At 39.5% G+C, this 27,356-nt stretch overlaps 1 protein-coding gene across 1 annotated transcript in view; it reads left to right on the forward strand.

Moving 5' to 3' along the window:
* GUCY1A2 (guanylate cyclase 1 soluble subunit alpha 2) overlaps positions 1 to 27,356 on the forward strand; it is a 168,055-nt gene that overhangs the window by 106,480 nt on the left and 34,219 nt on the right. Inside the window, 1 exon segment of the mRNA XM_075723722.1 lies at positions 9,684 to 9,827. Coding sequence (XP_075579837.1) covers positions 9,684 to 9,827 — 144 coding nt within the window.

Below are 27,356 nucleotides of genomic sequence, written 5' to 3' on the forward strand. Positions count from 1 at the left end.
AATCTTTTTTAGTGTGAGATTCATCTTTTCCTGAAGGAGATGCTTAGCACAGGTCAGATGACTGCTAGAGTTCCCATTTCAGTCCATTGATTATAAAGAGAATTGAGAATGAATGACTCATATTCCGATTACTATCTTAGAGATATCTCTGGTTAGGGGAGCTGAATCTCACCCCTGTAGTCTACGCCGTATCAAGTTGCAGCCTATGTGCTTGAAATGCTGCTGCTTCCCTGCTTGTGCCATCTACATTTCATGTGCTTTATTTCTACGGTTATTTAATCATGTTGTATAGTTTAATGCTATGTTATGTTGTTTAATGCGTAGAGTGAATTTTGAATGAGTATTTTAATTTCTCTCATACAATCAGCATCAACCCAAGTTATTTCTTTCCTAATTTCATTGCTCTTTGTCATATTGGCACTGTAATAACGGAATAACTCCCATCACCACCGAGCATGAGAATTGTCCTGTCTCTCAATAGGGTCCCTTACAATACTTTAAAGATTATTCAAAGCTTGACTTTCCATGACTTTTGCAAATGGATATGATGATCTTCATCCAGAGAACTATGTATTGCTACTCGCATTGAAACAATCAATCACGTGTGGGATTGACTGTAAGAGGCAATGGAATATTCAAGGGTCCTTCACATTGGTGCTGATCCTGTTCAATTTTAGCTAAGAAGGTAAATATTAACAGCATTTCATCAAACAAGGAAACTGAGATGGTAATTTTACTGACGATCATTAGAGAAAGATAAAGAAAGACTGACATTCTGGCAGACGATAATCTGCTGGGCGATCACCAGGGAAACTGTAGTCTGCAGCTCCAAACAATGCAACGCTGTGGCTCAAATGAGCAGTAAAGTTATGTATAATAAAATCTAAAGAAAAAAGGGCTTTTTTTCAAAATTTATTTCCTTACTTCCTGCCTTCCTTCCTTCTCTACTTCTCCCTCTCCTCTCCTCCTCTCCTCTCCTCTCCTCTCCTCTCCTCTCCTCTCCTCTCCTCTCCTCTCCTCTCCTCTCCTCTCCTCTCCTCTCCTCTCCTCTCCTCTCCTCTCCTCTCCTCTCCTCTCCTCTCCTCTCCTCTCCTCTCCTCTCCTCTCCTCTCCTCTCCTCTCCTCTCTTCTCCTCTCTCTCCCTCCCCTCCCCTCCCCTCCCCTCCCTCCCTCCCCTCCCCTCCCCTCCCCTCCATAGGAATATGGGTCACAAATCAGGAAAAAAGAAAACATTTCATTATTGCCAATGGAGGAAAAACAATAATAGAAAAATTTGCCATTACATTAATGTTTCCTTGGGCAGTTTAAATATTACCTCATGAAAAGTTCAGAAAGTGTGGATAATTTTCAGCTTTAATTTTTCCAGTGTAATTTGTGTAGCAGATTTTTCTTCTTAGACTTAAAAGATAGAGTATTAGAGGGAAAGATAAGTGGCTACAGTATAAATGTCAGGGGAGACAGAAAACATTTGGACAATTGAAATTTCAGATAATTATCAATAGAGCTAATAGATATATTAGGGGACTAGGCATACTGTATCATTAAAGATTACAGTAGAAATTGCCATAACTAGTGCATTATAATGGTCCATGTTTGACAGTATTGAATGTGGGTACTTGAAGAAGCGCAAAAAGTCCCATGAGCTACTTATGAAATGTCAGATACATACGGCAGACTTCTTTCTAGCATTTTCATTTTGAGATTTATGCCCTAAAATACAAGGATTATGTTCTTTATCACTGTATTTGCTGAAACATCTATTAAAATCCTCACTGTCTGCAGAACTGTTTGATTGTTCTTTAAAAAACTTGCAAAATTGTTTTTATCTGAGTAAGATCTTGTGGTCAGTGAGTTTCACAGCCTTCCGTCTTTCCTAATCCATAAGGATGCTGATGTCATTGTTGTCTCTTGCCCTCCCACCTTGCACTGTTCTGAAGAGCCCAGCTCTTGTCTCCTCGAGGACCTCCCACAGGCTCTGGGGACTGCTCTTAGGTCCCCCCGAAGCCATGTCTGCTCCAGGCTGAACAAGCCCAGCTCCCCCAGCTTCTCCTCACAGGGCAGGTGCTCCAGCCTCCACCCACCATCTTGGTGGCCCCCAACTGAGCTGAATCCAGTTTATCAATTTCTGTCTTGTACTGAGGGGCCCAAAACTGGACGCAGTATCTAGGTGTGGTCTAATGAGTGCTGAGCAGCGGGTGATAACCACTTCCCCCAATCTTCGTTCGTACAGCCCAGGCTGTATGATCATTGGCCATCTTTACTCCCAGGACTCGCTGCTGCCTATGTGCTGCTTGCTGCCCACCAGGACCCCCAGGGTCTTTCCTGCAGAGCTGCTCCTCAGGAATTTGGCCCCAGTCTGTATCAGTTCCAGGGAAATTCCTTCCCAAGGACATGACTTTACACATGTCCTTGTTGAATTTCATGAGTTTCCTGCGGGCCGATTCATCCTGCCTGTCCATGTCCCCCAGGATGGCAGCCCTGCCCTAGAGCAAATTGACTGGTCCCCCCAGTTAGGTGTCAACAGCAGGCTTGGTGAGAATGCAGATAATGTTATTATCAGGAAAAGAAGCACAGGTTTTGTCAGAAAAGGCAGATATATTTACTCAGTAAAATTCTAGATTTTTTTTTACATACTGTATTTTGAAAGGTGTTAACTAATCAGTACACATTGCATGCACCTAGTACAATGTGTCTGTATTTGGGTAGGAGAGGGGAAACATGCATAGGCAACAGGTAAAAGGAGTGGCAGTTATTTTAAGATGGAGTATAATGCTCTTCTGTGCAGGGAAAAAAACCACACACAAACCAGAAAAGTTAGTTTTCTCAATGAGAAAAGTTCAGTGCAGAAGGCAAAGAGCATTAAACTGTGATTAGCTAAGCCATTACCCCTTTCCCTGCCACTTATTTCTATTTTTTTCACTCTCAAGCTCTTTAAGAGGAAATTGATACGATTGCAATTGCTGTTTGTTATAATTTCCATATTATAAAATGAAATTTTATAGAATATCTCCCAGCAGTGGGAGAGTTTCAGGCTATTGGCAGATTGCTCATAAGTGATAAGAAACAGTTTAGTAATAAGCTTCTCTTCAGCTAAATATAGCATATACACTTTATATACTGTGGCTGTAAACAGGGTGTGGAGCGTAGAGAAACTGTTTAATATTCCAAGTTTTCCTGCCAACTTAAAATTACAATGATTATGAACACATATGTACTTAAGCAGAAATAAATAGTTCTGGTGATTAAAATAACAGAAACGTGAGACCATGAGCAGGACTTGATGCATTTGGAAACTCAACTGAATTTGAAGAAATATCTGTTACTCTATAAAAGGAGGATAAGAAATCAAGACATGGAAAGGGCTGAAGAATATCTATGTTTAGTTACTCTATCTAAAGTCTATATGTGTGAAACAGTTATATTGATAATCTATATATGTTAATAGAATAAACCAAATAAACTTTGAACAGCATAATATATTTTTCCTCAGACATGTACCACTGAAAGGTTTTCTTTTGTCAAGGAAGAGCATCCTTGAGCAAAGGATGGTTATGCAATACTTAAGTATTTACTTTCCAAAGTTGGTCACCTGTGTATAACATCAAAGTATCCAGGAATGTCCTGTAGTTCTTCATGCTGAATTGCACTGTAAATTTTTTTCCAGTGCCTTGTGAGAAAAAAAAAAAAAAAAAAGATCTGTTCTTTCTGTGTATATATCAGGAAGGTGCTGAAGGATGAATGTCCCTTGAATGGATTTGGCTTCAGAAGGGCTCCATTAGCAGTTACTTTTATCTCAGCAGGACAGCCAACTCAAACTAAAATCACTAGTGCAATCTGTATTAAGGGCTTTTATTTATGGGTGACACTTTGAGTTAGAGACAATACTTTAACTGTGTTTATCTCTATAGTGGAGGCAATCCAACTTTTTATTTACAATTTATTTATTTATTTTGCAGAAGAGCATTGAACAGTCCATAGAGACAGTGGCATAGATTAGGGTGAATGTGTACTAAATATTATAGCCCTTAGGAGTGAGATAATAAATACCTATGCAGCCCTGTATTTTGGAGATGGGAACAATAGTACAGAAGTACCCTTTAGAGGAAGGTGAAAGATCTACAAGGGACATGCTCTTAAGGGTAGATTTTCTACCTGAAAGAAGACAGCAATTTTGGAATTTTCAGACCCATTTTTTTGTACATATTTAGTTTTAACTTTAAGCAAAGCAGCCTTCTTTATATGATATGATTTAACCTGTTAAAAAAGGAACAAACAGCACACAGACTTATTTATGACTCTTCCATGAAAATAAATAGTAATCAGTACTCCACTGTAACAGTTATAATACAAATTATCTATTAGGCTTTTATAGGAAACCTGCTGAGAGAGACAGGACTAAAACTAGAGCCAGTTCTCCCTCCAGCTACTTCTTTCAGTGGATTTAATACTTCTGATTGCTGTAGGAATTTCAGATTAGAATTGCCACAAAAGTGACCCCCACAATTCTATTTTACATTTGTTTCCAAGCTGTACTTTGAAAAAGGTGCTAGTAAGATTCCTTAGACTGTTGGGATTCCTGAATGCTTTAGATGAAATTCTTTAAACTTGCCATTGCAGGTTTCACTTACAAAATGGTATTTCCCCCCTTGTGTGTAACCCTGTGAAATGAAGTGTGACACTTCAGTTCCTTCATTACTTCTGGAAATTCATATACGTATTGATTGGTACATATTCATGCATTCACGAGGAAGAGTACAGAATCAGGGATGTTACTTCAGTACACCACATTTTCCCTTCTAAACTCTCACTGAATCAACATCCCGACTTTATACCCAGTGAACTACAACAATTCAGCTACAATTTCCATTTTCTCAGTTAAGTAACATAACACAACACAAGGTTTAGCTACTGGTATTTAGCAGAGACCTGCTGGGAGCTTCCCAGGGGACAGTCTATTAGCCTCTGTTCTCTGGACACATTAGAATTGGAGAAATTATATTCTGTCTGCTGGGCTACCAAGTTCATCTGCAAGTCACATTCCATCTAAATTGGTATGAATTAAAAATTAATGACTACAAGACAATTACTGTAGAGCTCAACTTCTATAAAAAATACTGTTCATGTCTAAACCAGACAAACTGTATCTACCGAGGAGAAGCTGGGTACATAGAGAATGACTCCCCAAAAGTAGAAGATATTTTTGTTTGTTTCCTGCTGCAAGTTTCCTGCTGTTTTTGTTTGTTTCCTGCTGCAAGTCTTACGCTTTGTCACTCTACAATATTCAGCAGTCTCAGGTTACCTAGCAAGAAGCTTTTTCTGAATTGTAGAGTATACACAACTACTTCAATTAATTATGAATCTTAATCTTTGATTTGTTGAGGGCCTGACTGAAAATCTTTTGGACATTTCCAATGACTTGACATGGAGTTACAGAAGGCTTTAGAGAAGGCCTTTGTATAGCAGTGTAAGTAGCTGCAATGATTCCTGGCTGCTTTGCTTGTTAATTAAGAACAAAAATGATACCCTACATTTTTTATAGATTGGTCTAATTTTGAAATCTGAGTTCAACCTCACTTCTATTCTATGGTGCTATATATTAATTCCCAGTTAATGAAAGCTCCAGTGAGGCTGGCCACAGGGAGTGTAAATCAATGAAAAGGTATGAAAAATAGGTAAGAGTAGGCCAGGCTATCAGTGAGTGGCTAGAAATATGAAGAGCAGTAAGAAACAATTATTTAACTAGAACAAAAATGTACTAAATCTTAATAAAGGTAAAACTGTCAATCATATGCAAAAAATGGCTGAAATATTCAAAACAGAATATATTTTGCTTTTTGAAAGAAGCAGGATAATTTATTCCAGTCTTATAGTGATAGCAAAATACCTTTTCCTGCATATGTATCTAGGAAGGATATAAAAATAAAGTATACTACTAATAATGCACTAGAGTAGTCGCATTACAAAGTCAAAAACTCATAAGTTAGTTTATCACATGGTAGAGATTTCCTCTGAAGTTTCATTACTGTATATCATCATCTTGAAGAGCATCAAACAGATCTGTGTTGCTATTTTTATCCACCTTGAGTGGTACCTTCCTTTTCTCTTAATCCTATTGACATTTACTTGAATATTTATGGAGTCAGTTGGTCTCTGGTGTGCACAATGATTTCGGGATCTACCCAGCAGGTAGTTTGAAGTGAGCTATGAGCAGTGGTCTAATTCTTGTTCCTCAGCTGAGACAAGAGAAATCCCCTTCTTCCCCGTGGATGTCTGACTCACTGATGGACCCAGCCTGAAATTCTGAAGTGTGATGTATCACTCTCATTGCAGTTTCTATTTTAATGTCCTCATATAACCTCATGAAGTTCAACAGGGCCAAGTGCAGGGTCCTGCACCTGGGTCAGAGTAATCCCCAATATGAATACAGACTGGGGAATGAATGGATTGAGAGCAATACTGCAGAGAAGGACTTGAGGATATTGGTAGATGAAAAATTAGATATGAGCCAGCAATGTGTGTTCGCAGCTCAGAAAGCCAATTGTATCACGGGCTGCATAAAAAGAAACGTGGCCAACAGTTTGAGGGAGGTGATCCTTCCCCTCTGCTCTTGTGAGACCCCACCTGGAATACTGCATCCAGCTCTGGAGTCCCAAGTATAAGAACGACATGGATGTGTTGGAGTGGGTCCAGAGGAGGGCCACAAAATTGATCAGAGGGATGGAACACCTCTCCTATGAAGAAAGGCTGGGAGTTGAGATTTTTAAGCCTGGGGAAGGGAAGGCTCCAGAAAGATCTTATTATGGCCTTTCAATATATAAAGGGAGCTTATAAGAAAGATGAAGAGAGACATTTTACCAAGGTCTGTAGTTACAGGACAAGGGGCAATGGTTATAAACTGGAAAAAGGTAGATTTAGACTGGATATAAGGAAGAATTATTTTACAATGAAGGTGATGAGATGCTGGAACAAGTCGCCTAGAGAAGCTGTGGATGCCCCATCATTGGAAGTGTTCAAGGTCAGGCTGGAAGGGGCTTTGAGCAACCTGACCTAGTGAAAGTTGTCCCTACCCATGGCAGGGGGTTGGACTAGATGATCTTTGAAGGTCCCTTCCAACCCAAACCATTCCGTGTTTCTGTGACTCCATATGAGAGGACCAAATCAAAGTGCCATGATCAGCCTGAATTACAAGAACTCCTGGAGCTTTTTAAAAAAAGGAGTTGGGGAAAAAACCCACAGATAATTAGAAAATTTGTCAAATCTGATTTTGAAGGAGGACTGAGCCAAGGTTAAAGTTTGATGGAGATACTCAGCTTGGAAATTTCATCTTAAATGCTTAGTTGGGGAAAATCTTAGTAGTGACTGAAAACAGGGTCACAGAATGGTAAATCATTAGACAACCTTATCAGTACTCATCACATCCAGTTTCAACTACCAGGTCAGTCTCAACGGTCCTAAGCATTCCCCTGGTTCTCCAGTATTACTGTCAGAGGAACTTCATAGGGATAAGCACTTTAAAGAGTATCCTACAATGGTGGTATTATAATTTTTATTTTCAGAGTAATATTAACATGAGGCAGCTTTAGTCCCATTTTTCTGGTAGTACACAGATAGGTACAACGCAACTCTGATGATGCTACTGATTCAGTGAGTGCAATTTAGCTGTTAAATTAGTTTACACAGCTATGGAAATTTCAAAAGGGGAAGATCCTAACCAAGTAAGTAGGTTTGCATGAACATTGCAGGAATAGTGTATGGCCCCAGATCTATATTTGCTTACAGTGGTGTAATGCCACTAACTTTAGTGGAAAAGCCATTCTGAAACTAAATCATTTAACAAAGAGCATAATTTGTATTTAATTTTTGTATTTGGCATTGTAGACTCAGCTCTTTTTGTAGCAACCCCTTTATTTCTGTTCAATCATGGTCATGTTCAATCACCATTTTTAAAGATGACAATGTGAAGTTATTTGGATTTCTGCTAATTCTTCCTTCTGATTTAGAGAATTTTTGCAATCTATTTCTTAGCCATCCAGAGTGTCTTTTTAAATTCTGATACATTTTCTCATTATGCTCGTGTATTTTCTTCCCTAGTTTCTATGTTTTTCACCAGCCATTGCAATATACTTGCCCATCCATTTGTCTTTGGAAAGACAACCTCCTAAACTGCAGGGAGTTGGCAGTGTCTGCTTCTTGTGGACAGAGATCCTGAGATATGGCTTGGGTAAAACAGGCAGACAGACAGCAGTATTGATTGATCCTACATGTTTTTTTTCTGTATGCAAGTACTATTAGGAGCTTCCAAAAGTGACAAGGGAGCTCTAGCAGCTGCCTCAGCTCTCAGCTTGTGAGAAACTCTCAGCTTTTTATATATATCCTCCTGCACAATCAGCAGGAAAGGCTAAGGAGCCAAGCTCGGCAATGCGCTTGAGCAGTTCCTGTAAGTTTGATGGTGGGAAGTATTTCCTGATACTGCTGTTCTAGATTCATGCTTTGGGTACATTTACATGTAATGCTTACTTTTTGAGATACTATTTCCATTTCTGCTTATCAGGACTGGAAATTAATCTGAGAAGGTCCAGGTCTACTAGTATTAGTAGAATCCCTGCAGAGAGAAGAATTAGCTGTATTTATTCCCTGAATAACTCCTTGCTCAGTGCATGCTTTCTTCTCACCCTAGTCTTCGCTAAAGCCTTTTCTGGCATTCCTGTAGAGTTGTGTGCAGGGTGGAAGCCACATTACTTATGTAGCAAAACCCAATCTAATCCTTGAGGGCTGAGTCTGCTTGGGCATGTGTTAACGGACTGTGTGCAGAGCACATTGCAGACGTGTGGGCAAGCAGACTGCAAAACACAATGCTGTCAATAAAGCTGCAGAACTTGAGGGCTTCAATGTTTCTCAGGCTGCCTTTATCCAAAGCCAGACGGCTTCTGTAATTTCTTTTGCTCCCACTTCCTCCTGAGGGGCAGTTTTCTTTAAAGAAAATAGAGGATAAGAGAGAGTAAGGCCTGTCTGAAGAGACCAGAGGGATCAGTCTGCTGAACCTGATGCCTGAAGGTAGGGAATTCACAGTCAGGTAGCCTGCATAGTAGAGAGAGGCAACAGTTCTTATTTGAAAATCACAGAGACAGGTGCAGTCAAAAGTCTGTAGCAGTAGCATCTATTTGTAAATTATCCCTATACCAGGAAGAGCTACCCGCTAATGAGAAGACTCTTCACTGTTTTTTATGGTGATGTTTTGCTTGTTCTAATTCTCTTCCTGATACACTTTGCTAGCAGAGCAAATAATAATTATGAATTATTATCATGTAGCACTATTCTTACCCAACAGCGAACTCAGCCAGGATAGTGTCAGACAAAGCTGCAAGCAATTTCTCATTTAGGAAAATAGAGTTTGCTGTATTACTGCTATGGGAAAATGTTGTCATATCTCAGCTGATGGCATACACTGTTCTAGATATAATGATCTTTGGTTATAATGGTGATGAACCACTATGTGATTGCGTGTCAGGTTTTGACTGCACCTGTTTGCGAACTCACATAATTATGCTCCGTTGTCTAATTGCTTATTTTATGGATGTTTTGCTCACATGTTTTTAAGCAATGCTATTTGATTGCAGATAACTAATGGTAGAGATCTCTTCTCATTACCGTGCTTTAACATTTGATTTGTCTGATTGCTGCAGGTGGAAACAATAGGTGATGCGTACTGCGTTGCAGCAGGGCTCCATAAGAAAAGTCTTAGTCATGCTAAAGCCATTGCCCTAATGTCACTGAAGATGATGGAGCTTTCAGAAGAGGTTCTCACTCCAGATGGGAGCCCTATTAAGGTAACCCCTTTGCTCTTTATTCTCAGCTAGTCAGTGGTACATGGACCTGATTAATTCCATCGTGTTCTGTCAGTAGAAATCTGTTTATTGCTAGGAGAATTTAAAATTGCATCAATATGTCACAGTCTTTTTTATGGACATATATTTCACTGGTGCCCACCAACAATCATGTAAGCTATGCCTTACTTTAGTAAGCACAGTAGACCATGCAAACTAGCTGTTGCCGTTGTATGCATTGAATGCCTGTTTGTGGCTGGAGGGCATTAGATGCACTCCCGGAGCCCTTCTTCCAATTCAGTTTAGTGTGAGAAGAAGACAGTTCGCATGATCCAGCACTGTCCCATGCTACAAGCCAAAGCACAGTAAGCGATGGAAATTGGGAAATTTGCTTCAGAAGTAAGCTCCTGATCTGAACTTCAGCACTAGTGTAAAGGCACTCAGAGAGTTCTGCAGCTCTGAGGGGCCATGTGTCTCTTTTCTAAATAGTTGTTGACCTGTATAAAAGAAGAATGTGTAGACTGCCTGCTCTTTCTCAGTGTTAACGTGCGTTCTTCCCACACAATTCCAGTTCCTTCTCCTAGATTGGTACAAGAGGTAGCAGGAAATGGAAAACCACATGTCCTTTTGTTCCATTTTAAAGTTCCACTGCTGTTCTGCTTCTCTTGATCTTATACCAACCTTGTAGCTGCTGGCATTTAGAATTATTAATGTTTAGGTAGAAGATGGAGGTTCAGCAGGGAAGAAAAGCCATGGAGATATATATGTGCCTTTCTTTTTCAAGGGTCAGATTACACATTGTTTTCATTATGTGTACTCACTCCTGTTTCTGGTTAAATTGTTCTTCCCATAATACAAACCTTTTGTTTTCAAAGAAAATGGGAGGATTATGTAGAACAATTATTCAACACTGTCTAAAGCCCATAACAAAAGCCATATGTAGCTGGATGAGAAGGCTGGACAGACTTCCCATGGGATGATTTACATCATGGTTGAAAGGCACTTTGTAAACTGCAATCCCTCATGTCTGGGAAAAAAATGAGGGTTGCATCCGAAATGCTTCTTTCCTTTTTTGTTAGAAATCAAAAGACCTGTTTTGAAGGTTTAAAACTTGACAGAAAGGAAGTAAAATTTTAAAAAATATGTTCAAGGATGATGCTGTGATGCTTCTTGAGCAATAAAATTCATACTTCTAAGTTCAAACTCTATCTATTAGTTAGGTCATTTCTTGAACTACTTTCCTTGAACTCTTTGTGTATGGTGAAGCAAGAGAGATTTAATCCAAATGAATTGTTCTGCCCAGAAGGGAGAGTGTGGGTGCAAGCCAACCAAGCTAGAAATTCCATGAAATATGGCAACACAATATTCAAATGAAAATATATTATGTTCTGGATGAAATATTTTTATTTTTAGATATCAATACTGCAGATGAATTTTTTTAAATGTCAAAATAAAATATTTATTGGATTATTGAAAAATGTCCACATATTCAAAAGAATAACTTTCTCAAAAAATATCTTGGACTATGGATTTGAAGAAAATATTTTTAAAGCTTCATGGGGACATTCATTGAACACAGAATAAGCATTAAAAGACAAATGTTGTCTGAAGATTTCAGAAGACATAGCATTTTCAGTTTTGATATAAGACTGTTGCAAACAGGTATTAATTTAATCCTATGAAAATAGATTTTCTAGATTGTTTGATGATTTCTCTATTTTTCCAATGACTATAGCTGATTAATACATTCTAGCTACACTGTCACATGCTGGGAGGGCTGTCTTCCAGATCCTCTCCATCTTTTCACTTTCTTTTGAGTGATTGCTGCAATTGAAGGGAAATTTTGAAGGTGTATGTTTTACTCTGAGAGTCACAGTTTGTGACTGTTTTCATTACCACTGTCATTATTTTTCAGAAAATTCCTCATGATTTCAGTGGCTGCATAAGAAAACCTATAAAAGAAAGACTCTAAAGACAGTGCAGAGGAAAAATGCTTGCTAGGAACAACCAAACTTTCAAAAAATGCTAATAAAACTTTAGAATTGAGAAGAAAAAAAGGCAGTTCATTGTATTTAAACTGAACGTAGAAGTACTGAGAAGCTCCTCATTGGGTGTTAGTTGTTCTGCCTTCAGTTCTAGGCGTAATAGATTTCAGGGCAGAAGGGGTGGTGGTATCAACTAATCTCACCTGCTGGGTGACAAAAGCTGTAGAATCTTGTTGTTACCTTTGTATCTAACCTGGTAAAATACGTTTAAAAAAGCTTCTTTCATAGAGGCATCTTGATTTGATTTTAAATATATTAAAGTTAGGCTCTCACAGGGATGTCTACCCTGTAAAACAATTGAAATAATGACTTTTGGAGAAGTCTACTTTAATTTGTCCTAGTTTAGGTGTCTACTCTAGGATGAGATGAATCACGCCCTAAAAACGTGTATTTTCTCAGTTGTCTGTAAGGGAAGTCTATGGACTTAGCCTAAATGTGGATGTCTACACTGTAAGCTTCTACACTCTGTCAGATGAGTCCTCCTACAAATGGCAAAGAACGCATAGTTTTTCTTAGTGGTTATGCCAATGATCATCACAGTTAAAAACATATGCATTATTTCTAAATTGCGTTGGCATGACTTTACCTTCCAGCCAATGTTGAATTGGCTAGAGTGGTCCTTATTTTTGTTAGCTGCCAGTTTTTCACTTAAAAAACCATGAATGTGGCCATCGTGCCACAGATTCCTGTTAACAAATGCTCCATGTGCATAATAATGTCTTAAAGCTGTGTCAGGTGTAGTTCAGATTGGATATTAGGAAAAAGTGATCAAGCACTGGAACAAGCTCCCCAGGGAAGTGGTCATGGCCCCAAGCCTGTCCGTGTTCAAGTGTTTGGACAGTGCTCTTAGATATATGGTTTAACTTTTAGGTTGCCCTGCGTGGAGTCAGGAGTTGGACTTGATGATCCTTGTGGGTCCCTTCCAGCTCAGGATTCTATGGTTCTATAATCTACCTGAATTTTAAGCAACCCCTAGGTATGTGTAACAGTAACTGTGGACTCAACTCAGAACCATTAATAGGAGACTTACTGCATGACACATTTTACAATTAAGATTTTCCATTAAAATATTTAAATATTCATTAACATTAGATACAAAGTACAAAATGCAGGCTATAAGATTTATAAGTGGCCTGACTTCTAAACAGTGAATTAAATTGTACTATAATGTGGTTACTTTGAGCTGGTCCTGTTGATACGGATGGCAAAACAAGTGCAGTATTTTAACTATATTTTGACCTTAATTCTTACCTGTGATGCACATTACCAAGCGCAAGTCACATTTCCTGAGTCTTGCCAAGTGTGTTGAATATAGAATGCTGATGCAGCTTTTGTTTTCTTGTATCGAAAACCCTACATCAGTATTTGGATATTTGAAAAAAAACTTGAAATCAGAGGGCAGTTTTCCTCATGCCCAACTTTTGATATCTTTAACAGCTTTCATGAGTTGCTGTGACTAAACTCCGACTTCATTCTTCAGGGTAGTCTAGTAGCTATTTTGAAAAAGTAAGGCAATTATTTCACTAAATCCAAGACAATTTTTCAAAACATAATTCCTAAAAATAAGGGAACTTCTGATCTCAGGAGTAAACAACAGTTTTATTCCTCCCTGCTCCCCCAAACTGGCTGATAAGCCTTGATTAAATAATTATAATATTATAATTATATTATAATAATTATAATATATAATTTATAATAATTAAATAATTAAGAAATTATTCTCAGCCACTTTATATAATACATGACAGCACAGTTATTTGAAGTTCGATTTCTGTTAGTAGGCTGACAATTACAGCACAGTTATTCTGTTCTGATCATGTTGTCTAGTAAGAAGCAAACACTAAAGTCTCCTTGGTGTTTGCAGTGGATTTCTTTTCCAGAGGCATATCTCTTGTTTAAGCTCTCTGAGGTCAGCCACAACTGGAAACTGCAAGTTATTCCCCTGCTTTGTGGGGTGTGACTGATACAATGCACATTTAAGAGGTTAACTACTTAGGGGGTGATGTTTTTTCAGGCAGAGTCATTAAGAATCTGTTTGGGTTGTTCTAGTTGCAGAGATTTCAGCTCTAGGGAAACCTAACTGCCATTATGAAATGTAGTGCTTTTTACTTGATGAATACTCAGTTAGAAATGTCTGACTTTATGATTATGGTTTATGGAATATATGTATTTTCCGAATTACTTTGATGGATATATTTTCTTGTCATCTCAGGACTGAATTCACTAGAACGCAAATATTTTCATTTTGTAGTGCTTGAAATGTTCATCCCTGTGATAGCAGCAGATATCTTATTCAATGACAGAGGCTCAGAGATTCAGGAAGTTAGGAAGAAAAAGTAAATGAACGAATGAAAAAATACCATCTCACATAAGTGGGAATTTAGGATAAGATTTTCACCTATAACGTGCATTAGCAGACAATCAAATGAAGTTTGTTATCTGGCTACACAGTTATCATTTGAAACTATTCATTGTAGCGATAACAAAAATACCTTGTTTGTACAGCCATGTACACTTTATGAAAAATCCACCCCTTAGAGCAATGCTCGTGTGGCCAGTAAACAGTGATGGACCTCAGGATGGTGGCAAGGTGTATGAAGCAGGTCTGGTTTATATCCAGATGATGCTCCCGCCTGCTGTGTCAGCACTCGTAGCATGCTGATGAGAGCACCATGATGTGCAGCTGACACGTACGCAGGCATTTGACACTTCCAGCAGAGCCAAAGGCAGCAGCAATGGATAAGCAGAATGGAGACCCTGAGCCTGCACTCCTTATACCTGCGTGAATAGCCTGTGATTTGCAGGGTAATGAAAAAACGTTGTTTTGCAGAAAGAGAGCATGAGTTATATTATAGCAGCCTCCACAAATCCTATCATCAGTGTTGTAACACGGTCTGCTCTTTTCGAAAGAAATATTTCTAACAGAAAATGGGCTGATCGTTCTCTTGTGAGTGATGGAGAAGGCTTCAGGTCCCTCTATGATTTTTTTTTAACTCAGTTCTATTTGAGGCAAAATCCCATTACTTTAGCACGAGCTAAGGCCTTAGTACAAAACAGGGATTTTTGGCTCAGACACTGCATGTAGGATTGGATATACATTTATATCCTTTCAGCAAAACACTTCTTAGTCCAGAAGCAGTTGTTTGATTTAGGTTCTGTATGACTAATTATACATAGTGCCCTATGACTGTAGTTTGAAAATATTGATTTAAAATTGCCTCCTACATTTAAGTGAGTGTTACTTGAATTTAGGATATGCTTCATCTTTTACTACATTTTTTTTTAGATAAAGTGGAAGTACATTAATTTTAATAGCTAGAGATAGTGCTGTAAGAAGAATTCGCCAGAGCACTGACCTTTAGAGATAAAGGTTGCAATGCAGATCTCATTTGATGTGTTAAAACACATAGGATATTATCAGTGGCATCACTTTCTATCATGCTTCAAATCTTGCCTAATTAATTAATGTGCAGTGTATATCCCAAAGAAACAGAAAGACTTCCTTTTCAGTTTATTGTTAAAAGGGCTGCTCTGGCAGAACATACCTAGTTTTGACTAATGAGATTTCCCAAGAGGTTATTCTAAGATTATCTGCTTATTTTTATAGTGTATGAAGGAGGTCCTAATAGGGTTGTGAGGAGATGCACAACTGGGAACACACAGAGGAAAAGTAAATGATTTACATGAAGCTGCTGACATTAACTAAAATTATGTAGTTCTCTTGTGTACAGGTGTTCCTGTCTAAAACATAAAGATTGGGTCCTACCACAGTAGTTCAAAACATGCTTTAAAATATGTTCCTCTACAGCAGAAAAATGTCATGTATCTTTGAAATTATTACATTACAATAACGTGAGAATTAGGCCTGTAAATAGTCTAATCGCAAACTAAAGCAAATACATACCCTCAACTTTCTTTTTGTTCACCTGCTAATGACTAGTTCATGAAATAATCTAAATAGAGTAGTGCAGAAAATTTCTAGCTGGTATTCGCTTCAATTCAATTAATGTCTTCTCAGGTGGGGTAGATGGGACCTTGTATTTGCAAGGCACGTAGTCTGGTCCTCGGCTCAGTTGTTTCTTATTATCAAGATGGAGCATTTGATGCACTTGCAGCTTCTAACTTTCAGATGTGCGTTGCCAAACCTATTTTATTACTTGATTTATAAGCTGCACTCAAGCAGTGTAGTCTGGTATTAGCACTACCAACACAAGAGCCTGTCTTCGTCTATCAGCTAGAGAAAGAAGAACAGCACGGAAGAGGGACAATTTCATGTGAATGGTAGGGTTTAAGCTCATCTAATTTCAAACACTGACAGTGTGAACAGTGGAGAGAGTAAAGCTATTTTAGTCTGTACTCACCTGACATGCTTTCAGTGCCTACTTGACAATGAAATATTTGAAAGGGTATTTGTCAGGTAAGTCCTACCCCAAGGGTGAACAGGCTAATGAGCTCTGAGAAGGATGGACGATCCCACTGGAAGGAGCTGGACTGGAACACAGGTTCGAATCTTTGGTCAGTCACAGCCTTTCCATTTGAATTTTCAATGTTATCCAGACTTGCTATACTTCAGCTTCCCATATACACAATGTAGATGACAAATAATGTTTTACAAGTAGAACCATTTCTGTAGCATGTCTAAGCTGTGTGACTTTACAGTCATGCAGCTGCATTAGTTTTGGTTTGTGTTGTCTATTTAAATACCTGTGGTCATGATGGCTGGAACAATGAAAGCCTGAGTTTGATAAAGCTCTAATCTCTGCTTGCCAAGTGGTAAATTTTAATAAGCATGAACTCTGACTCGTGAGTAATGGTATAGAAGAGACAAAAGGGCTCTGTGGAGTGTAATGGCTCATGTCCACAGTGAGAGTGACACACTTTTCTAAATAACATGGAAATGGGCAATGAATTTTAGCGTGCATAGCATATTCTGCCAGCTCACTAAGTATTCCCCTTTGCATTACGGTAATACGGCACTTGGGTCCACAACACAAATAAAGTGAGAGTGCCAATATTTGCTTGAACATATGCTTTTTTTTAGTTTTTAAATGTTTCCCAAACATACAATGAGGGAGATCAGTTTAGCGAGTGTTGTCTGCATAATCCTTTTCAGTATTTCTTGCCTTGCTTTTAATTTAGATTGTGGAGTGCTAGTTCCATAACAATTTAATGGTCCTCACCAAATGTGCATCTTTACGTAAGCAGTAAAAGGTTGTCTGCTTTGTTTTAAATTGTGAAAGGCTGACTGCTGATGCAGGCATTCTCATCAGCCCTGTGTGAAAAGCTGCTGTGTTACTGCAATGCTCCTTGCTCCATCTGTGGTCTCCTAGCAACTTTGCCTTGTACCTAATGTCTACATCAGACTCTGGAAGGTATATAATACCCTATTTCAGGCTGGATAGCTTCAAATTAGAAATTTCTTTGTGTTCCACAAAAGAAACACTTGCATGAAGAGACTTTTTTTACTAAAAACAACCAACGAGCCAGTACAAGAGTTCTTAGTTTCACAGGCTTACCAACATTAGGGCAGTGCAAGTCCTTTGGGCAGCATTCAGAGCCACATGTCTCAGAGGGAAGCTTGGTACTTTTTCTTGAGAGCAGGCTTGGGAGATGGTGAGCCAAAGTCAGCCCTGGTGACGGTTCCCTGGACTTGAGGGGAGTTCATGATACCATACCTCTTTTTGGCCCAGTGCCTTTGGAAGTGCAAAATGAGAGGAGCTGATCTGTATCAAAACACATCTTCCCAGGCATCTGGGAAATCACAAGTTTTTTTAGGATACCCTAAGGGAAAATTCACTTTCCTCAGCCCTCCAGTCATTTTCACTCGAGTGCTTCCTTTTGTCTGATTTTAATAATAATCTTTATCAATTGCTTTAAAAAAATAAAACCACAGTCATTATTTGCAACTTCTATTCTTTTGAAGGGACTTTGTCATATCCAGTTACATGTTACACCCACTGTATGACAGTGTTAGTGCATATGTGTTGCAATAACAAGGGTAAGTGGGGTTTCATATGACTAGTGGGTGCACGACAGCAGCTTTGTGGAAGAGGCTGGTCTGAAAATTAGATTGATATTTATTCTACTGAAGAAGGAATTTTCCCAAAGAGTTGGTTATTCTTTCAGGTGACATGCATTTCTTGTTTTAATCAGGTACTTAGGTAAAGTCTGGAGTAGATCATAAATGTAGACTTTCAAAGCTACCAGGGCTCGATCCTGCATGGGATAAGGGTCAGCCTGCTGTGCATGCAATTGCAGGGCACAGAGGCATGATATCAGGATTGGCAACCCGGTGTAAGCCCAACTTGAGTTAATTAATTAGAAGGCTGTGAAGATACTCTGTTTCTGACTGCTGAGAGGAAGAGACCTGAAAGGCAAGCAGAGAGCTAATTAGTAACGTGAGGATCACTGAGAAAAGGTTTTGTCTTTGGACCTGGCTATTCTCCTCTCATGCCATGCTTTCTCTGACATTACTGTCTGTGAGTAAGAAGCACAAGCACCTTCCTGTCTCTACTTAACTCCATGGCAAATATAAAGCATACTTGTATAAACTAGGGTAGGTACCCAGGGCACCTTGTGGACTTTTCCATTGTTTATTAGTTCACAGTGACTTCTGCATGTTCACAACTCTTTGTGACTCATAGTTTTTAGATTTAGCTGAGTAGAGAAATTCAGAAATCTGTAATTCAGTCATGCATCCTGTTCCTTAAGGCAGACAAAACCTTACTATGATGGCTGCACCTAGCTCGTAACTTTGTCCTAGTGCCTCACAGTGAGCAGATACTTTCATTTCCTTCTCCAGGTGATATAAGTACATGCATGGGGACAACCAGTGAGAGTTTCAAGATTTAGATTCCCGCATGGGATTTGTGGCCACAGGATGTGCAGCTGGATTGTGGGGTTAGGCTTAAGGTCACAGTGTGACATCTCTCACTGGTCTGATTCTCACGGTTCAGCAGTCATTCCAGCCACAAGCGCCTCCAAGTAATACTCCAGATGTCTGGCTAGTAGTAGAGCTGGTTGGGAATTTTCCATGGAAAACTTTTTTTGGATGAGAACACTGAATGATCAAACCCCAAAACTACCATAGAAATGTCTTGCCACATTTTCATCAGGCAAATTTACCAGATTTTGGTGAATTTCTGATCAGAGAAAAACTTGCTCCAGAATAGTAAATAGGTTAGTTACTAGGACAATCACCTGGAAAGAAAAGACTTTAAACAGAGTAAAGCATTGAAGTTGTGTCTTTTATGAAAAAAAACCTGCATTCTTGGTTATCTAGTATGCAAGATCTCCTATGATACAGTTGCGCCCCTGGGCTTGGGTTGGGGCACTTTGTGCAGCTGCCAAAACTTCACATTCTGGCTTTGACTGTTCCAGTCAGTGGAGAATTTCCATCCTGAAGCTGAAATTTTCTATTGTTATTACTGTCATTGAGTCTTTATTCAGACAAAAAGAAAGCAGTAATAACAACAGCAACACAACCCACCAGGTGAATAAATAATTAAATCTGTGGTGTACACAGGAATTTCAGGAGGTTGACATTGTTTCATCTTTACAAAGGGAACAATGGACAAAAATCCTTAGAAAGTCAGAATTGCCATGTGTATAGTGATGCTATATATTTACATAAAAAAGACAAAAACATATAATTTAAAATTATGCATGAATAATTAAAGAATTGGGCTAGGGAACCCAGGGTAGCTAAGTGCTGAACTTTTATTTCTCCTAAGTCCTAAATATCTGTTTTCTTCTATCTTCTATCTTCTATCTGTGTGTCTTGCTGAGTTATAAAAATTAAAAGTCAGGTTTCCACTATCAACTACAAGACTATTTTTCTTGTCTCCTGAGATGGAGAAGTGATGGAAAACATTACACAAAACCTAAATAAAAGTAGTGGTATGAGATAATACACAAACCTACAAGGACTCACAGAAGATAAGCAGTAATACACTGAGAAACAAGCACAGATTTTGCATAAAAATAGTGCTTCATTGGCTTTCATGCAGTCTGACCACATAAGCATTAACAGAACATGCTGCTAGGCTTGAATTGCCACCTCACTGAGTTAATATACACAGGTGATCCCAGGGGTCTCTGAGTGGCACATAGAGGGGAAAATGCCTTGCCCTTTGCAGCTGTAGAGGTGGTTGCTACCTGAGCATCTGTGTTTCCAGCTGCTGAGATGCTGTCAGGCAGCTGCTGCTCTGTGCTGCATTGCTACAGCATCTGCCTCTCCTTTCAGTGACCGAGCTGTCTGCACCTGCTTTTTGGTCTGCCTGCTTTAAAATGAAGGAAGCCTCTTCTGGCCAGTGCTAGTGATATTTATTATTGTCGTCTCAGTTACGTACATTGTCTTTTCTACACGGGGCAATATTTTTGTTTCAGAACCACCATTACATCACTGATGTCCCTTCATTTTCTGTCTCTCTTCCAAGGGTCCAAACAGTGAAGTCCCTTAATCCAAATGCTTCCCTTTATCTGGGGCAATAATGTGCCATAAATTGCAGTTTTTAGCAGTGAATAGGGCAAATCTACCTCCTCCTTTGATCTGATCTCCCCTAGAAGCAAGAGATGGTGCTATGCCTCCAGGAGCTCACCAGTATGGAGAAGTAATATATCCTCCTGGATAATGCAACTCAGGCATTCATGTGCTAGGTGACAGTGCTAGCATAGCTCCCTCTCACCCTGATGCAGGCTGGAGAAAAAGTTTGAAGAAAGAGCCTTTCCACATCTCCTTCTCCCCTCTCCTTTGTCTCCTACTGCATGAATAGTTTTGGATGAGGTGCAAAAAAAATGACTGCATGAGTTGCATGCACTTTTTTATACTGCCTACCTTCTGTTACACATTTAAAGGTACAGCTGTCCTCTCCACAACCTATTAGTTATCTTGCCCCTTTAATATAATTTTACTGGGAGGATTATGCTCACTGCAGGAAAGAGCCCCCCAACACAAAGCTTTTCTGTGTTGCGAGGAAGAACACCTCAGTAGTCCTTGTCTTTTCTGACCCTGGATTACAAGCAGAGCCTTGCACAGGGTCCCAGAAGAGCTGCCTGTGGGTTGTCTCATGGAGAACACTGTCTTTCTCAACCCCACTGGGTAATCTTGTAGATATGTTAATCTTTATGCAGATGTGGCTCCATACGCTGGCATCCACCGTTGTGGTGGGTTGGCACCTGGACACCAGATGCCCACCAAAGCCTCTCTGTCACACCCCTCCTCAGCTGGACAGGGGAAAGAAAATATAATGAAAGGCTCATCGGTCAAGATAGGGATGGGGGAGATGATTCACCAATTAGTGTTGTGGGCAATACAGACTTGACTTGGAGAAATCAGCTTAATTTATTGCCAATCAAAACTGAGTAGGGTAATGAGAAATAAAACCAAATCTTAAAGACCTTCCCCCCACCCCTCCCTTCTTCCCAGGCTCAACTTCACTCCTGATTTCTCTACCTTCTCCCCCCGAGTGGCACAGGGGGACAGGGAATGGGGGTTACGGTCAGTTCATCACACGTTGTCTCTGCCGCTCCTTCCTCCTCAGGGGAGGACTCCTCACACTCTTCCCCTGCTCCAGCGTGGGGTCCCTCCCATAGGAGACAGTCCTCCACAAACTTCTCCAATGTGGGTCCTTCGCATGGGTTGCAGTTCTTCACGAACTGCTCCAGCGTTGGTCCACTGGGGGGGTCACAAGTCCTGCCAGCAAACCTGCTCCAGCGTGGGCTTCTCCCTCCATGGGGTCACAAGTCCTGCCAGAAGCCTGCTGCAGTGCAGGCTTCCCACAGAGTTGCAGGCTTCCCACAGGGTCACAGCCTCCTCCGGGCACATCCACCTACTCCAGCTTGGGGACCTCCACGGGCTGCAGGTGGATATCTGCTCCACTGTGGACGCATGGGCTGCAGGGGCACAGCTGCCTCACCATGGTCTTCACCACGGGCTGCAGGGGAATCTCTGCGCTGGCACCTGGAGCACCTCCTCCCCTCTTTCTTCACTGACCTAGGTGTCTGCAGGGCTCTTGCTCTCACATATTCTCATTCCTCTCTTTGGCTGCCATTGTGCAGATCATTTCCCCCCCCACCCCCCCCTTCTTAAATATGTTATCCCAGAGGCACTACCACCATCACTGATGGGCTTGGCCTTGGCCAACAGTGGGTCTGTCTTGGAGCCGGCTGGCATTGGCTCTCTTGGACACAGGGGAAGCTTCTAGCAGCTTCTCACAGAAGCCACCCCTGTAGCTCCCCCACCCGCCCCAAAACCTTGCCACACAAACCCAGTACAACAGTTATGGGATTTTTAGAAGCAGCTGCCATAATCTCCTCTGCAAGGTTAAAAAGAAAGTATATTTGTTAACGGCAATTCTCTTCTTCCCCCATTCCCTCCAACATGCACACTTCTGAGAAGAAGAGTCAAAGTCTGCAGTTTTATGCACCAGTTAAAGAACTCTATCACATAACTGTTGTCATTATTCTGTGCTAAACAGTGAATCATAACGCTGTGCTATATTTGAGTAAACAGTTCAGATGGGGGGTGGATGCTGGAGGATTATACTTGGCCTTCTGTTTGAAGCTGACAAGTTCAGCAACATTGTTCAACTGTTTCAGAATAGTTTAGTTCCCTAAGGAAGAATGTATTTCCTGTCATAAATCCATAAACTAAATGTTTAATGGTATTTCAGCTTCCTTTCATATGAGACATAGATTATTTTTGAAAAAAAATGCCAGTACTTCAGAGGAACTTTTGACAGCCTCTTCTGTTCAAATATCTTCCTTAAATTTAAACTAGGGTAAAAGTCATTCAATGTGAACAATCATCTTCAGAGACTTCATATTGAATAACCTGAACTTTTTTTTTTTAAATAAAACAATCTCCATATTTTGGTATATCTCATATTTGGGTTTTGGTTTTGCTTTAATATTTTAAAAAGAGGGAACAGGAGAGTCAAAGACATTAGTTTTGAATGGAGAAGAGGAGAAAACAAGACACAAATAATCTAAGAATGTTTAGTTAATTAAAGGGCTCGGGTTCTTCCTAGCATGTGACCTATTTGATTAGGTCAATAAAAAGAAAGGGGAAAGTGGTATAAACAACAGTGGATTAGGATGTACTGGGATTTCTGTCACCTGGCAGAACTTGGATGGGCCCAAGTGATAATTATCCTGAAGGAAGACCTGATTTTTGTCTGGGTTTGAAACTTTGTTACAGGAAAAAGAATCAACCCTGAGGAGGAAGATGGGAAGTGATGTATTTCTGAGATCCTATTTTTCCTTTCTGCAAAATCTCCACACCAGGAAGCACAAGGACCTGGATAATTTCTTACTGAGATATAGTTTTCCTACAGTGAGCAAGATAATTCTTGATATTTAGCTAAATATTCTAATACTGGTTAAAGCCTTCACCATTATCTTAAAATCTAAAATGACAAAACCTGCTTAAAACAAAGCTTATCAAAAGTTATAGAATTGTAGAACAGTCCAGGTTGGAAGGGGCCTTGAAAGATCAGCTGGTCCAACTTTTTGTAGGAGAGGGAACCTAGATAAGATTATCTAGCGCCCTGTCCAATCGCATCTTGAAAACCTCCAGCAATGGGAACTCCAGCATCCCTGCGGAAGTTGTTCCAGTGATTATTTGCTCTCACTCTAAAAAATTTCTTTCTTCTGTCAAGATGAAACCTCTCCCAGTGCTAATTGTACCTGTTGCCCTTTGTCCTCTCCATGTGGCTCCTTGTGAAGAGAGAGCCTCTGTCCTCTTTGTAGGCATCCTTTAAGTACTGGAATACTGTGATGAGGTCCCCCCGAGCCTTCTCTTCTTCAGAGAGAAAAGACCTAACTCCTTCAGCCTTTCCTCATAGGGCAAGTTCTCCGGCCCTTTGATCATCTTCGTGGCCTTCCTTTGGACACTCTCCAGTTTGCCCGCATCTTTCTTGAATTGTGGGGGCCAGCACTGGACACACTACTCCCGGTGTGGCCTGACAAGCGCTGAGTAGAGTGGGATGATCTTGTCTCCATCTCCGCTAGTGATGCCCCTGCAGATTTGCCTTTCTTGCTGCAGCAGCGCACTGCTGACCCCTGCGCAGCTCGCTGACCCCCAGCCAGCAAGGCCGCTCCCCAGCCACACAGATCCTAGCCTGTACCGGGCTCTTTGGTTATTCTGTCCCAGGTAATGTGATGATATATTTATATAGTTAAAATTTGGTGTTCATCTGGGAGACATAACATGTTCTTTACAAAAGAGTAAATTTTCAGTTGTCTGTGGAAGTAGTGACACCTCTTACATTAATTTTGATGGAAAGTGAGTAATTAAATCCCTATGTGCCTTTTTAAAAGTGTATCTTTTCTGTCATCTTTCTGTAGAATACCTGTCTTTCTTTCCGTGACAGCTTACTTTGTAGTAAGTCCATTTATGCTACATTTTGAAAATGGATGAAAAAAAGTAATAAAAACCTTTACCAAAAGAAAAAGAATCCTAAAAATAGGGAGATTTTTAACTACCATTCAGTTCTAAAGTTCTTTGGGAAAGGAACTAACTCCTGTTGTTACTGCTTTACTATTGTTATTTCTGCAGGGTGGTCCTTTAGGAATCACTCTGTAGCTGCAAACAACACTTTGCAGAATTAGAGTTATCATTTCTGTTGGGAGCACCAATGTGATTTACTTAAAAAGAAGCAGACTGTTACTAAACTTTACCTTGGAGAAGTCTTTTCTGGTTTTTGACTGATCTATGACAATGACAAATACATAATATGAAATGACACAAATATTTCCCTGTTATTCCAGTGTGTGTTTTTCTGAGGGGAAAAAAAAAACCCAAAATCCATGATCTGAAGGTGGCCTGATTTTCAGAAAATAATTGAGCTTTGTGGTCTGAAAATCAGGCATCTGTGGGGCATCTCAAGTAGGACAATTAAAATCACTACACACACCAAACTTTAAAGTAGGTAGTCTATTCAAAAAGTTGGTTTTATGGTCTCTGGTTATAGTTTGATCTTTTATTTATTTGTGATTTTTGTTTGCATCTTATGTTTGTCTTTTTATCTTTTCCAGTTTACAGAGCTGGTTGCATAGGCCATCTTCAGTAACTGGCTGTTGCACTTTCTTTCCAATATTATGAAAAGGTCATCATCTCACAACACACTGGTTGCTTGAACTTAGAAAACAGCTTCATTATTCAGATGTCTTTTTGTCCTGGTTTCGGCTGGGATAGAGTTAATTTTCTTCCTAGTAGCAGGCATAGTGCTGTGTTTTGGATTTAGGATGAGAAGAATGTTGATAACACGCTGATGTTTTTAGTTGTTGCTAAGTACTGCTTATGCTACTCAAGGACTTTTCAGCTTCCATGCTCTGGCAGATGCACAAGAAACTGGGAGGGGACACAGCCAGGATAGTTGATCCAAACTGCCCAAAGGGCTATTCCATACCATATGGCGTCATGCTCAGTATATAAACTGGGGGGGTTGGCCGGGGAGCAGCAATCGCTGCTTGGGAACTGTCTGGGTATCGGTCGGCGGGTGGTGAGCGATTGCATTGTGCATCACTTGCTTTGTATATTGTTATTATTATTATCATCATTATATTATTATTATTATCATTTTACCTTATTTCAATTATTAAACAGTTCTTATCTCAACCCAGGAGTGGTTTTTTTTCACTCTTACTCCTCCGATTCTCTCCCCCATCCCATCGGGGTAGGGGAAGTGAGTGAGCGGCTGCGTGGTGCTTAGTTGCTGGCTGGGGCTAAACCACAACACTTTTTGACCAAAATTCCTATTCATTTAATCAAAAAAAGTCCAGGGTTTATAGATAATGGAAACATTTCAAATTTGGTTAGCTAACTATACATTTGTGCATCTAAAGTCGTTTGGGAGCTGAGCCCAAGTCCTTTGACTTGAGTAGAAAATCTTTTGCATTTTGCTACCTTTGTTTAGCCTTTGATTTTCTGAGGTGAAACTGTCATTTCTGACTATCAGTTTACAGAGACTGGAAGGGATATATATAGAAAGACTGAACAGTTTCTTCGTTATATTACAAGTCTATCTGTCTTCAAGAATTTGCTCAAAGTGGTACAACTGTACCATCTGGTAAAACCAAAAGCGTGTGGAATATCTCTGAGGCATTGAAATCAATATGAGCCGTAATTGCTCAGCAGCTCTCTGGAGTTCTCTTTTTATGTATTTTACTTTAATGGAATGAATTTTCTAAAGAATGGAGGGCTCTGAAGGTCTAATCCAATCTGTGAGAGCTTTTGTTTATAGCACGCTTGGCTTCCTGAAGTATTAAGCATGTTTTAAAAAATAAATTCTATTTAAGTAATAGCTGTTTCTTCAACTGTTAATGCATACAAGGAATCTGTATTATATAAAAACTGGATCTACCTTAGTTGTGTTGAATTACAAAGCAAAGGACTTGCATCTACCAAATTACTGCAGACTTTCAAATTTCCATACATTTAGCTCATGAGCCCTAAATTAGTCTATTTTTGACTCTCTAGAAAACTATATCTGTCTGGACTTACTGAAATGGATACTAATAGCTATTCACCCTACAAAATGAGCTAATAGCCATGTTCACATCCCACACACACAATTATATTTAGGTTCAAGCAATAAAACCAAAAAACTCTGAATCATCAGAACAAACTGAAATCATTCCTTAAATATATATAAATATTCGATATATGTGTGTATGTGTGTATACACACATATATTTTTGTCAAAGGCCAGATTCAGCAAACCCATGTGTGACCGATCTGCATACACAAGTGGTTTGTAGCTTTACAGACTACTGTTATGACTAAAGGTAAGAATGATCATTGAATGTGTAATTTTTCTGTTTTTCAATAGTTCAGGTGTTTCATGATAAAAAGATCATTATAAAAAAAATTAAGTTCAAAATATGTTAGTGGAGCTACTTTTTTGAAAGAAGAACCAATAGCACAAGTGTTCAAGAGAATGCGAGTTTAGGTAGTGATTTTATTTCTTAACCTAGATTTTCTGATAATCACAATTTCAGCTTTCAAGCCTGTGGAAGCCTAAGAAATCCATACAGTTTCTGTAAATACATTGATGCATATTTTCTAAGGATGTCACTTTAAATTCTTAGCTTATATGCACCAAGACAACATGAAAATATCTCCCAAATTAGACTGAGTCTTTCCCTTTTCCTATATAAACTCTCAAACACTAATTAATTTAATTTCAACACATACTAATTTAACATGGACCAGGTATTGTAAGCCCTGAAATTTTGTAGCAGGATGAAGACAGTTCCATTATTTCTAACTCCAAAATATCAGCCTCCATTTCCCTGGGCTATCTGTGAATAAGAACTTAGGTGAAAATTAAAAGAAGATTATCTGGAGTTCAAACTTAGGGGTTTTTTTTTCCTGTATGAGTTTACCACAAAACCTCGCATCTCTTAGGAAGCTATTTGATATTCAAATGTACAGTCTCCCTTTTCTTCAACTTTCGGGGAGAACAAAGTATGATTACATTCT

Source organism: Pelecanus crispus, chromosome 1 (assembly GCF_030463565.1).
Source record: "Pelecanus crispus isolate bPelCri1 chromosome 1, bPelCri1.pri, whole genome shotgun sequence".
NCBI classification, from domain to species: Eukaryota; Metazoa; Chordata; class Aves; order Pelecaniformes; family Pelecanidae; genus Pelecanus; species Pelecanus crispus.